The sequence below is a fragment of the Lepeophtheirus salmonis genome, chromosome 5 (assembly GCF_016086655.4).
Source record: "Lepeophtheirus salmonis chromosome 5, UVic_Lsal_1.4, whole genome shotgun sequence".
Classification (NCBI taxonomy): domain Eukaryota; kingdom Metazoa; phylum Arthropoda; class Copepoda; order Siphonostomatoida; family Caligidae; genus Lepeophtheirus; species Lepeophtheirus salmonis.
In genome coordinates this window covers 66,876,272-66,889,115 of record NC_052135.2, presented here as the reverse complement: position 1 = coordinate 66,889,115, position 12,844 = coordinate 66,876,272, and the positions used below count along the sequence as shown (strand labels likewise).

The following is a 12,844-nucleotide window of genomic DNA, read 5'->3' as shown; positions in this document are numbered from 1 at the left end:
CTAAATTTTTACCAAATATGCCTCAAAAACTGTATACACATTGGAGTGGCTCTATAGTTTCCTTTAAAAATTAGAATAGTAAATTGTAGTCTCACTCTAAATATATATAAATATTATAGAGTTTGATCAAATTTTAAAAATAGAGTTATTAATATGATGTTCATCCTCAGATTATTCTGACCTGTATTTAAAAAAAACTTTCAATACGTTTATTTTGCGAGGTCTATCAATGTAATGTTATCCTATCGGTCTACATTTATATATTTTTCATCATTATAACATACATTTTTAAGAAGAAAACATTTATTTAGCCTAATCTGAACAATTATTAAATTTACTGATAGGATTTTCTTATTCGAAGGGAGGAATATTTAATTAAATATAATACATTTTGAGCTAACTTCGTGTTACCTATCAAATTATATTTAAGTTATGAATAAAACCAGCCAAAATAGTCCAAAAACATTGTATAAGTATTAAAATTAATAAAAAACCAATGTATTTAGAACAAACTTATATCAAAGTTTGAAAAATTGAACAAAAGAAAATGAGAATAAATATATTTTTAAAGATTTAAAACAGAACAACTTTTTGACAAATTTTAGTGTCAATAAAACGCATCTCGTTAATCCCTTAGACTCTATTTTTTAGTTATTTATAATGTAAACTTATGCTGAAAATAATGAAATTATTAAACATAAGTAACAAAATCATGGCAAACTTAAAGTTTAATGCATCAACAGAAAAAATGATTCAAAAAAGTCTAGACTTTTATTGATCTCTAATGTAGCTTTTTCAAGACAATTAAAGTCAAATTTCATAACAATGAGTTTTCAGAATAATTAACACTATTTTTTACTTATATATTTCTAGTATAACAAAGTCAATGATAAAACTTGAATATTTGGTTGCTTCTTTCTTTTAAAAAAAAATGGAAATTACATAATTTTCAACAATGGATTTGTTTTCATTTGTTAAAAATCTCCATCTAACAAAATAAATTCCATCTGTCAGTCTATGCTGTAGTACTACACACCTTAAATATTTTTCTTATCTGCTAGTATTATCTTAAAGACTCATTGATTTACGTAAGAACTTATTTATTTTTTGAATATTACCAATTCAGAAGATTTAGAAATGATGAAAAGCAAACGATTCTATGATGATTGAAGTCTGGACTTCTGTGGTATATTTATATGCAAAGAGTTATGCTTTAATATATATATATAATATATTACTTATCCTTTATACAGTTATTCTTAATGAAAGCACGAACAATTTACACATTTTGCAGCCTTTTCTAGTGGTAAAATAGAAAGCATTGCAAAACTTATGTAAGGCTTGTGTATACTTTCTCTATTTTCATTCTAAGTGTACACTTCCTGTAATAACCAATATGAATATATATAGTAATGAAATGGTGTATTGCAAAAGAAATAATAACTATTTGTTTTGTATATGTATACGTTTAATGTGAAATTAAAATAAGAACAACATAACCTTACGATTTCATGTTTAAATAAACATAAACATTAAATTACCAAGTTTTTGAGTTAGCCCATTAACGTTTTTTTTGATAATTTGAAGAGATAACATTTTTATTAACTTAAATCAATGCCTGATTGAATTAATTATCTTAATTTTTTACTGCCCAGTTGTCTAGATACCTCTTAATAATTTGCACCAAATGTATAACTCAAAATTATTATTTTCCATAAGCAAAAAAATGAAATTGATGTAAAATGCCTGCAAATATAATATATACTATCAACAGCCAGAATTTGCAAGGAGAAGAGTGCCGAAGGAGTATTAGATAATTTATTGACCATAGGACTAAAAGATTGAAATATATGTAGTGCCATAAAAAAAGAAATGTTAAATAATTAAAATATAATTAGAAACGTAATCCAAGCTTATCCCTGAGAAATATCTTCTGAGCTTGCATTTGTGTTTACGGGCCAAATTTATTTAATTATAATATTATGATTCAATAAAAAGGTAATTTGTTTTGTAATGAAACAAAATCATAATGTTGATGAAATTTACGCATTCAAAATAATATTTATTAATATGTAATTATTAGTGCTGAAGGGTTAAACACCATCATTTCCCACTTGTAGTTAATATGAGTGTTTTTGATACTTAAAATGAAGAAAAAATCACATATAATATAAGCTTTCATAATTTATAAAATGAATTATATAAATGTCACCAAAAATTAATTAATAAATGTTGATTGACTAACTGAGCTCACTCTGCCGGACATGTTTTCTTTTTACATTCTCTTTAGTGCGTCTGGTAGCTTTTTTTATATTAAAAAAAAAACATTAGAGTCAATTTCAAAATTTAAAGAGATCTAAATTAATTTTGTTCATTACTAAAAATCACATATACAAGTTAGCACTAATTAAAATATATATTTCTTAAATAAAATATATTGCTTTAAAAAACTTGATTCATTTTGTTTTGTAGAGAATATTTTGTTAAGAAATGTCGTTTTTAGAAGCTGTGGGACTATATTCTTACAGATGATATTTTTTAATGCCTACAAATAAGTTTAATTATATAGCAATCAATCTCAATTCTAAATGTCATAGAGAGGAAACAGTCAACAATATTTAAGTGTATTATTTTGTCTATATCAAATAATTAACACAACATAAAAGATGACTTTCCAGAAGATGAATTTATATAAATATGTTTATGAAAGAGAGACCGGGGTAGGTGTCAACAGTCCGGATTTCTTTAACATCAAATATGTATACAACCATAAATTTTATATCACAACTGTATTTTACAATGAAAATTATTTTGCCAAATAAATAATGTTTGACAACTCTTGATTGAAATATTAGATAATAACAGTTAATGATGGTTACTAGTCGTTATATTAAATAATCATTATTTTTCTAATTAATCTATTATATCGATCACAAATAAAAAATCACATATTATTCTTCTAGATCTATATTTGACCTTAAAACATTAAATCTGATTATAAGTAAAATATCATTTATATACATAATACCTTGTTGAATATAGAAGTTTTAAATCGAAGTTTAGTTAATGTCAATAATTGTTTCGCTTAAAAGTTCTTCCTTGTAAATTTTTTGACTCTGCCTCATTTTCATTGTGAGAAAATGTAATGTTGTTGATATTATTTTATATAAACAATTTATTTCATTAAAACTGATGGGTACTAATTTGATACCCAAAATTTGCATAAAGTAATGAATATTTAATAAAAATTATGTTTTTACTTTAACAATAACAAGTTATAGTTAAATTGAAACGCTTTATTCATAATCTAAACAGTATTTTAAAATAACCATTTTTATTTTCCGATGTTTTTTATTCGTACAAGTATTTTTACATTATAATGGACCTTTATAATTGTAAAATAGTTTTAAAAACTTGGAGAATATTTAACAAATATAATTAATATAATTTTTCACCTTTTTTTAACTATAATTTTAGAAATATCAATTTCCATATGTGTATAATATAATAACTTTCCTTATTTACATACAAAATTTTTGAAAAACATCTTACGAAGATTATATCATGTACAGATTATTTTGGATCAAGTATAATTAATATTTTCGTATAATTATTACTCAGGGCAATATTTATCTCTATATAAGTATAAAAATATTACAGAAAAAGGAAATAGTTTTTAATTACATAAATATTAATTAGTTGTACATAGCAGTGATCAAAGATTAAAAAATTTAATCAAAAAGAGTTTTATGCTTTAACTATTAAAAAATAAATTCTAAACAATGCATTCTATATATAAATTTTTAGTTTTACTGTTATTATGAATATTTTAGGCAGTATACAACTATTATCACAAGATGACATAGAAAATAATAATTGTCATACATATCTTTCGGGGTTCATTTAAAATAAAAACACAAAAAGAACTCCTTGTCAAAGACATGAGTTGGATTTTAATCATTCAAATCCTAGGAGTTCTTAGTTTCTTCCCATCTAATTCAAGTCAGAAATGGAACACAGTAGCTCGAACATTTCTCTCTGATTCTAGAGAGGAAGCCATTGTCAGAGCACTTGGCTCTCATTCCTCTATTCGAACAAATGGCTTATACAGTAACCATACAGTAATAACTCTGACTTGGCGAAATGTTACAGGAATGGATTGTGATTTTGAAAAAGAAGAAAAATGTAACTGGACTTGGGATGAGGACTCTTACAAAGAAGAAAAGCTTTCCTCCTCATCCAAACCGGGTCAGCATGGTTTTTATCGATGTGACGGAAAACAAGTTGGATACTTTCATAACAAGCTGAAATCAAAGTTCTTTGGCCCGAGTACTGACAAAAGTGGATCTTCTGAAGGTAAGACTTTGTATTTATTTCTGCAATTATACTATATGTAACTGCGTCTCTTTATACATGGATATGATTATAAAGGATGGAATTCCTTTGAGTCTAAAAACACGGCTTAGATAGTGTTATCTAAAATATGACAACTTTTAGAGACGGCATATCTGCTTAAAGAAAACAAGTTTGTTAACTACAGTGATCCTTGTTTGCTCTTGAATTTTCAATATACTGAGAAATCATTACGAAAAGCCGTCTTGATATCTTGTAGATTATTAATTTAAACTTCTTTTTTTTTACTTCCGCCGGATGTTGTTCCTTTTCACATCTCAACATAAAAAAAAAAACATTCTAAGAGGTAGGAGTGAGAAATAATAATTATTCAAGCATTCTTTCCTGACAATCCATATTGTCAAAATGAATTAAGAGAAAAAGTAAAATTAAACTAGGACCAAATAATTTAACATATAATATTTGTTTAATTAAATTTACAGTCTTACATTGTTTCCTATGTATCTTGAAAATGTAATTGTATTAATCCATTAATTTAATGGGGGGGAAAGATTCCTTACTACACATTAAAGCTACTTTTTTTTATCATTAATATTAAAAATACTTGTGTAAAAGATTGTTTATACAAGTTGATGAATAGTCTCTTGAGTGTTTGAGTGTTTTTCCCATTTAAATTATCATGTACTCATTTTCATACCCTCAGAAATCCATTTTGTTCGAAAGGAAAAACAAGAGCAAACAACATTTAATTACAATTATAAATTATCTACATCCCAGAGAGAAAAACCCAAAGGACATACAAATTAGCCAACTATAATTATTATTTTGACTCTAACCTTGTTAAAATATTGTAGAATATTTTTAAAAAAACATGATATATTGGAGGCATTTCTAAGACAAACTGCAAAATAATTGCCCATGTTAATTTAGACGTATTCGGAATGAAAATAGAGACACAAAATATATAGATCTTAAACCTCCAATAGTGAAATTCTTTTTAAAAGGCGCTTAGTAAATTGGGTAAAACAAAACACTCTCCCCTAAAAAATGAATAATTATACGTAGTTATCGACGTCATAAACAGTCAAACAATGATAATAATGCTGAAAATACTAGTATGAATGCAAAAAAACTTTTGAAATAAAATAAATAACATGAGGTTAGGATTTCAACAACTTATAATTTGTCATTCTTAAGGTGAAAATAGAATTTTTTTTATTTACGATAAAAAGTTTACTGAAATATTCATTACTGTTTGCAAATTTTGGGAATTATTCATACCCATAAGTTTTTGATGAGGTAGCATCTATTATAAAAATTAGAAACTACAACATTAAATTTCTAATTCTACCGTTGTATGCATCAGTCCTTAATTTAAAAATAAGAAGAATCCAGGGGAAAAAAGAACAAAGAAAAGGACTTTTCAGAAAATTAATTCTCAAGATAAATTAAAAATTTTCTATAATCTGATTAAAATTTGAAGAAGCATACTAAAAAATGTTGGTAATGAAATGTAGATTCAATAAAAAAAGAAGCATTTTTATAAATATTGGGTGTATCTCATCCCAGTCAAATAAGGATGCTTAAAAAAATTAAATATAGAAATTTATTTTAATGAATGACATACAACATGTTATAATATTGCTATTGTAACATTTTTGTTGACCATCAAAAAATAAATTAGGGATGTAAGTATGTAAGAAATAGATCAAATAAAGTTACTTTGTCTAGCACTATTATTTGAAAGGAAATACACTTAAGTTACATTTCTAGTTTTTTGAAGATATCAGGAAAATAGTTGTGTAAATTATATTCTTCTTTTTAAATATTGATCTTATATTTATAATTGTTTTTTTCATATTTTTAAAACATCAAAGAAACAAAAAAAAGTTTTATTTTGTCATTTTTTAAGATTATCTTTACAACATTATTTATTTTTCGATAGATAATCGTAAACTAACAAGGGAAATGAAAACATTAAGAAGTATATACTTTTTTTATATATACAAGAAATCCTTTTTTTCCCATCTTTACTAGTAAATTGTGAACATATGTATTTAACTGTGTACAAAACATGGAGAAATAACAACTAATTCTTTTTTGAAGCACAATAATATTATTAAAAGTCAAATTTTCCTTTTCTTTGTGTCCTTTAGTTCTAACCAAACTACAGTTTCACAATTCTCGTGAACCTGTTCGTGATTAGGAATTTGTTTTTTTTTAAATACAAGATCCCACTCGTAAATAATAAACACTGTTAAATTTATGTATTTATTTTTATATCTTAAGAATAATACAGAATTAAATGCTAGTTTTACCTAAATTATTTCCAAAAGTATATTATAATAAATTGCCTTAAAATAGTTATTCATCAATGTTTCAATGTAAGGGATTTGAAAGGTTAAACTTTTTTTGTGACAAAGAACATATATTTATTGAATACATATATCCCCTATGACATCCATCTAGCCTTCCATAGTACATTGCTCTGAGACGGCGAAACATTCTTTGTTGTGATGGAGTACTATCTGAGAAAGTCAATGCTCACTATATATATTTCATTTCCTACTGTAATCAATTATTATAATATGGATTACATGTATAATTACAAGAAGAAGTACTTTGCTAAACTATATTAATATTTTTGTAGAATATATTTTCTATCTCTCCAATAAGTTTATATAATTATTACATCAGGGGATTTTTTTTATTATAATTGATTTAAAAAACTTACTTTTTCTATACCAATAGGTGTGAACATTATTTATACGGAAAAACAAACATGGGTTGTTTCTATGAGAGATAATTACAATAAGAATATTATATATATATATTTCTTAAAGCATTATTTAACATATTATATAAATTATTTTTTATACAAACTGTTTATTACTTATTTTATTGAGTGAGGTTCCAGAAAGGGGTGCAAATCTACAAAGCATCAATAATTTCCAATATATTAATTTATGTCTGCCGTCAATTTTGTGTACTATTGTTCAGAACGTTGATTTGTGAAATTCCAATTATTTATCGATAAGTTTGGAATATTTCAACATAGGGGCCATATATTGTACTTTATTGTTTAATAGGACTTAATCTAACAAAAAATATAGTGAACTTTTTCTTAAAAACTATTAGAAACTGTGTTCAAATTAAAACTGAGATTTTACTTCCTTTTGTGAATTTTTTTATAATAACATTAATCAGTTGAGTAAATTCAATTGTTACTTGCGTCAATAGATTTTTTGTGTATAACAAATAATATATGAATTTCGTCATTGAAAATAGGAAATAAATAGAATTACTTTTTACCAAGTTTTGTTTACCTATGTGTGAAAGGTTTTCCTAATAAGTGATTTACAAAATATATTAAAATGGAAATGTGATTTTCCTTGTAAGAACTAATAAAATATAAGGTATATTTTTACTATACTTATATGTGTCAGGCAAATGTACTTTTGTTAGATTATTTTGTTAACTCTATTTTCAAACCAAGACAAATAAAAAGTTTTTCTCTTTTCCTGGATTAGCAAATTATTTAACGATTTGGTCTCCCTAAATTCCATACACGTTTATTATAATGCAGTATATATGTAAAAAAGCTATCAAACTATTTAGATACTTTGAAATAAACTTTCCTTTCTGAGATTGTTACTCTCATAGATGCCAGACTTTTGTTTCCAATATAATTTTTAAATCCACTCATCCGTCAAAAAATATGAAAAAACTCGTAAATAGAGCCTTCAGTTCGTATCTTGTTCATTCAAATGCTCATGCTAACTATTATTTCAGAAGTGAGTATTTTTGTACAAAAAAAAAGCACTTTTTAGGTCCAACCCGGAATAAAAAGTAGTTATTTTAAATAATTGGTATCCGAGAAATCACAAATAAGAGTACCATAATATTTGAGAAATTAGACATAAGACATGATACTGCTGTATATAATTGTTTTTACCACGAAACGAAATAAAATAGGTTGAAATTGGATCCTGAAAATCTACCAATGCCTTTTAGTAGTTTACCTAAAGCTCTAAAATTCTTCCTCTGTCCATATTAATATGACATATTTAATCTCTTGCAGATTCTGAGATACATTCTAAGAATGACATAAAACACTCCTTTAATGAGTTTGTTAATGAATCCCATGAATATATTGGCATAGTACTTGAATAAATATATCCTTGGTAAACTCAAATATGTAGCAGTAAGAACCAGGAATGAGAGCATCAGGAGAACGTTTTGCATGCCTTTTTCAAATTATTTAATGACCTCTTCTGAATATGATATATTAAAAGCCAGTGACATTCAAAAACACTGGAAAAACATTTGTTGATTTATTTCATGTAATTTAAGATGTAAAAGATTTTTTTGACATAATTTAGCATATCCTTTACTAGGTATTTGTAGAGTGGTCCACAATAATACTCATATTCTCAGACGTACAGTTGCTCCCAGTAATTATTGGTCTGTAAGGGGGATTTTTTGTATTTAATTGATATAAAAATATAACGTGTTTAATGCAGGGTCTTGATGTTTTTATTATGTAAATAAAGACCATTGGTAATAATAATAAAATAAAATAAATGATGTAGGGATGTAAAAGATTTCTCATCTCTGAACCATAATTCAATGATGTAAGTAGAACATTATTGTTTTTATAATTAGCGTTTCAACAGTCGAAAGGCTTTTCATATCCTGTCTAATGTTTTTTAGCTTTCTTTTATGGCAAAGTGAATGTATTTCCACTATTTAAATCTACTAATAACCAAGTTATAAAAAGTTAATTTTTGTAAGATATATTTTTTAAAGATAGAATACAGCTTTTTTCATATATTTATGAATGTATCACCAGGTTCTTACCCTAGTAAGTAATGTACTTTTTAGAAATTTATTAACTGACGAAATACAAGTTATCTGAATGTATAATTACGAACCAACATTAATTATATCAATACTTATCTATAAATATTTGTACAATTACGAAAATAATTAACTATTTAGCACCATTATCTTAGTATTCTTTAAGTCATACAACACTATAATGACCACTAAAACCTTTAATTTTATTAGATTTGGCATTTAAAATCTTGTTTTAAACCACGTTTTTACTTTAAAATTATAATTTAAAGACATATTTCGATGTGAAATAAATTTTAAAAAAAGTAATTACATTTTGGCATACAAAAGATAAACTATTTATGAAGTTACATTAAATAACCTTCCTACAAAATGTGCCTCAACATTCGCAATTTGGTAAAATGAAAGATCATCTTTTGGAGCTAATTCGTTTTGCATAGTTTTTTCACTTAATTAATGTTATAGCTGAAACTAAAAAAGAATACCTTATATTATTGTTAGACTAAAACATAACCTGTATATTATTGCAATAACTAAAAAGTAAACCTTATATTATAGCGATAACTAATAGATAAATTTTATAAGTTTGTCGTCCAAAACCGATAGATAATTTTTTTTTTTTGTTTCTTGATATTGCTAATATATTTAGTAAATGACTAATGTAATGTTGCAAAAAAAAATCTTAATAAATAATATTAGAGTCAATTTATTTAACTAATTGTAATAACAATTAATATTTTAGATACAAGAAGATTAAAACAATTTAAGAATGTTCCATATGTATTGTATTAAAGTAGTATTTATTTTTGATTAAGTAATATAATAAACTAATAGTAGAAGTCGTCATTGGCTACTACTGCTAGTTGAAGGCATCGATGAACATGTAAATGTTCCATTTTCTAATATATAAGATAATTTCCCAACAAATCCTTGATGTGACTCTCTTTTTTACACAAGTGAACTCACACGTAACTGCTCACTCAATACTTAGAAGTTATTTTCTCAAGAATAAAAAGATAATAATAACATCTTCGGATAAAAAAATATCATTTGATGTTCGAAGGAGTACTTTAAGGTTGCTGCTTACCCTCATCTAAAGTAACATTCCTTTTTTTCTTTTAATTTTATATATAATAGTTTCCTTCTGTAATATGAGTTCAACTATATGTCAGCAAGATTTAAGTATTTTTATACAGTAATACTTGGATATTCTACTGTTTTTTAATTTGTTTCTTCATACTATAATGGTATATGATTTACAATTCAGAGATCATTATATACAGTGAAACTATTATTTGTATTTTATACGTACATCTTATTTTTTAGTCATTAGATGGGTGTAATGGTGAAACAATGTTATTTCTTAAAGAATCTCTTAGGGAAATAAGCCAGATATTTAACAAGGAACATATATTTGACTAATTTCCGTCAAATTGTATCAACTCAGTAAATACTCAAATTTTATCTTGTGGTCTCATAATAAACAGTCCCAATCCCCTTAGTGAAACATCCTTTTCGATTGAAAAAAGCCTGAGTTGATTTTACTATTAATACTTAGGAGTGAAATTTTGTTCCATCAATAAAGATTAAATAAGAAAATTAAAAGTAAAACTGAAAAACCCCATTTATATTGCGTGTTTTAGACGACAAGCGTTCCGATCCCTGAATTTTGTTGCATTGTAATAGTTCATAGTGTTCAATAATGTTTGCATAATTTTTTAGCGGAATGTCGTGGACTTATTATTAATAACATAACTATAAATTATGGAGTAAAATCATTGTATTTGTAATGATGCCTTATAAATCTTCCAACTACAATCCACAATGTTGAATATCTGGTTGTGTTTCATTTTCTATTTTATTCGCTTTATTATATATAAATATACATTATTTTGTAAGAATCATCCATAATTTTTTATTTTTTTTAACTTACCAGATGAACGTTTTCTAATCATCCTGTATTTATAATTTATAGGTAGAGAAATGCAGACACTGCAAAATGATAATTACTTTTTCAAAACAAATACCCATTTGTTAAGGTTGAATAAAACAGGTTTTTTTTTGTTCTAAATTATTTTTTCTATACTGCTATTTTAGTTTTTTGAAATTGATTTCTGATTATTTAGTCAATTTAAAACAATTTTTTCGGTATCATCATATGATTTTTTTTTTTCGTTCTCGTACTAGGTACCAAATTTCATGTTTGATCAATTTTATTTCTATGCTAAAGAGTTTTCTTACGTATGACAACTTTTTTTGTCCAAAAAGTACTCTTTAAATAACATCAATTGAGTCATACGACATAAATCAGACAGAAAAGTTACAATATAAAATAAACAAACTTTGATACAAACTTTCGTTACAGTGCAATTTTTTCAAAAACTTTTAATAGCAATGAGATTTTAGTTTTAATTTTCTAATTTGATTATTTGTATTGATCATAAACTTGGTAGTATAAAAACATAAATTGAATTTTTCATTTGAACTTAGACTGTATAAGTAAATTGTTTCATCATAAAATATTTCAATTACATTTACTTACGGAAATACTTACATTTCATTTATTTCTTAAGTTAAAATTTTGTATCACATTTCTATAATCTGCTAGTAAAATTAAAAGAAACAATACAGATCAGGACTGAAACAGCTTTTGGAACTTTTGATAAAAAAGATAGAGTTCACCCGTCAAAATAATGTAATATAATTTTTTTTTAAAGTAATTTATTTTAGATATTTGGAAATATCTAAAACTGTTGAAATGAGTAAGCTAACTCTTTATTATTATATTCTTATCAAAACTTTGCATCGTTGACATTGAAATCTTGATCATCTTCTCCACTCCTTCAAGTATTGCCTTTGTATTTGTCTTTGCAGTGTACATGACTGTCTATATTTTTGGTATCAAGGCTTTATTTTGAAATTATCGTATTTTCCAGTCTCGGAGTTGATGTACCATATATTCAACTCTTTGAAGTGATTGACAGACTAAGGAAGAAGAGATGCTCTGAACTTTTATCGACCGAGTCCAAAAAGTGCACAATTCATTACTTGTATTTTTTTAATTGATTCTATTAATTAAATTGAAGGAATTTGGAGTAGTCATTTTTATTACGGAAATAAACAGGTATTTATGAAAAAAAAATCAGCCAAAAGAAAAAAAAAACACATTAATCTCATAGACGATTTTATTAAGGATTAGACTGGGCGACAAAATATAAATGATGATATTTATAGCAATAAATTAAATGGTGCCAAATTATGTCATTTGAACTAATATTTTCGAGCAAAGTTTTTAAAGATTAAAAATATATATAAGATCTAAAATTCAAAACCCAACAATAAGTATTGTTTGGCATATTGGTGAAATAGGTGACGTATTTAAAACAATACTAAACAAAATGAGCATTAGAACTGGTTATTACAACCCCCTTAAGTCATTTAAAAATTGGCCCTCCAAAGAAGCACCATTTACATTTTGTAGCTTACCCATTTTTCTCCCATTTACCAACAAAACATTTTGCGAACATCTTATGAGTTTAAGCAAATAGCTCTTTACGACATTTTTGCTTGATATTTTTGGTATTAAATGTATCAAAATACCAATTCTAGTACCAAAACGGGCCCAAAAAATGTT

General features: G+C 25.4%; 1 protein-coding gene across 5 annotated transcripts in view; it reads left to right on the top strand.

Moving 5' to 3' along the window:
• Alk (Anaplastic lymphoma kinase) overlaps positions 1-12,844 on the top strand; it is a 312,304-nt gene that overhangs the window by 163,078 nt on the left and 136,382 nt on the right. For 3 of the 5 annotated variants that reach the window (XM_040712433.2, XM_040712432.2, XM_071888916.1), the window contains exon 2: positions 3,834-4,356. In XM_040712433.2, coding sequence (XP_040568367.1) covers positions 3,942-4,356 — 415 coding nt within the window. In that variant the 5' untranslated portion in view covers positions 3,834-3,941. The remainder of the gene's footprint in view (positions 1-3,833; positions 4,357-12,844) is intronic. The other 2 variants (XM_071888914.1, XM_071888913.1) reach the window with 1 other exon arrangement.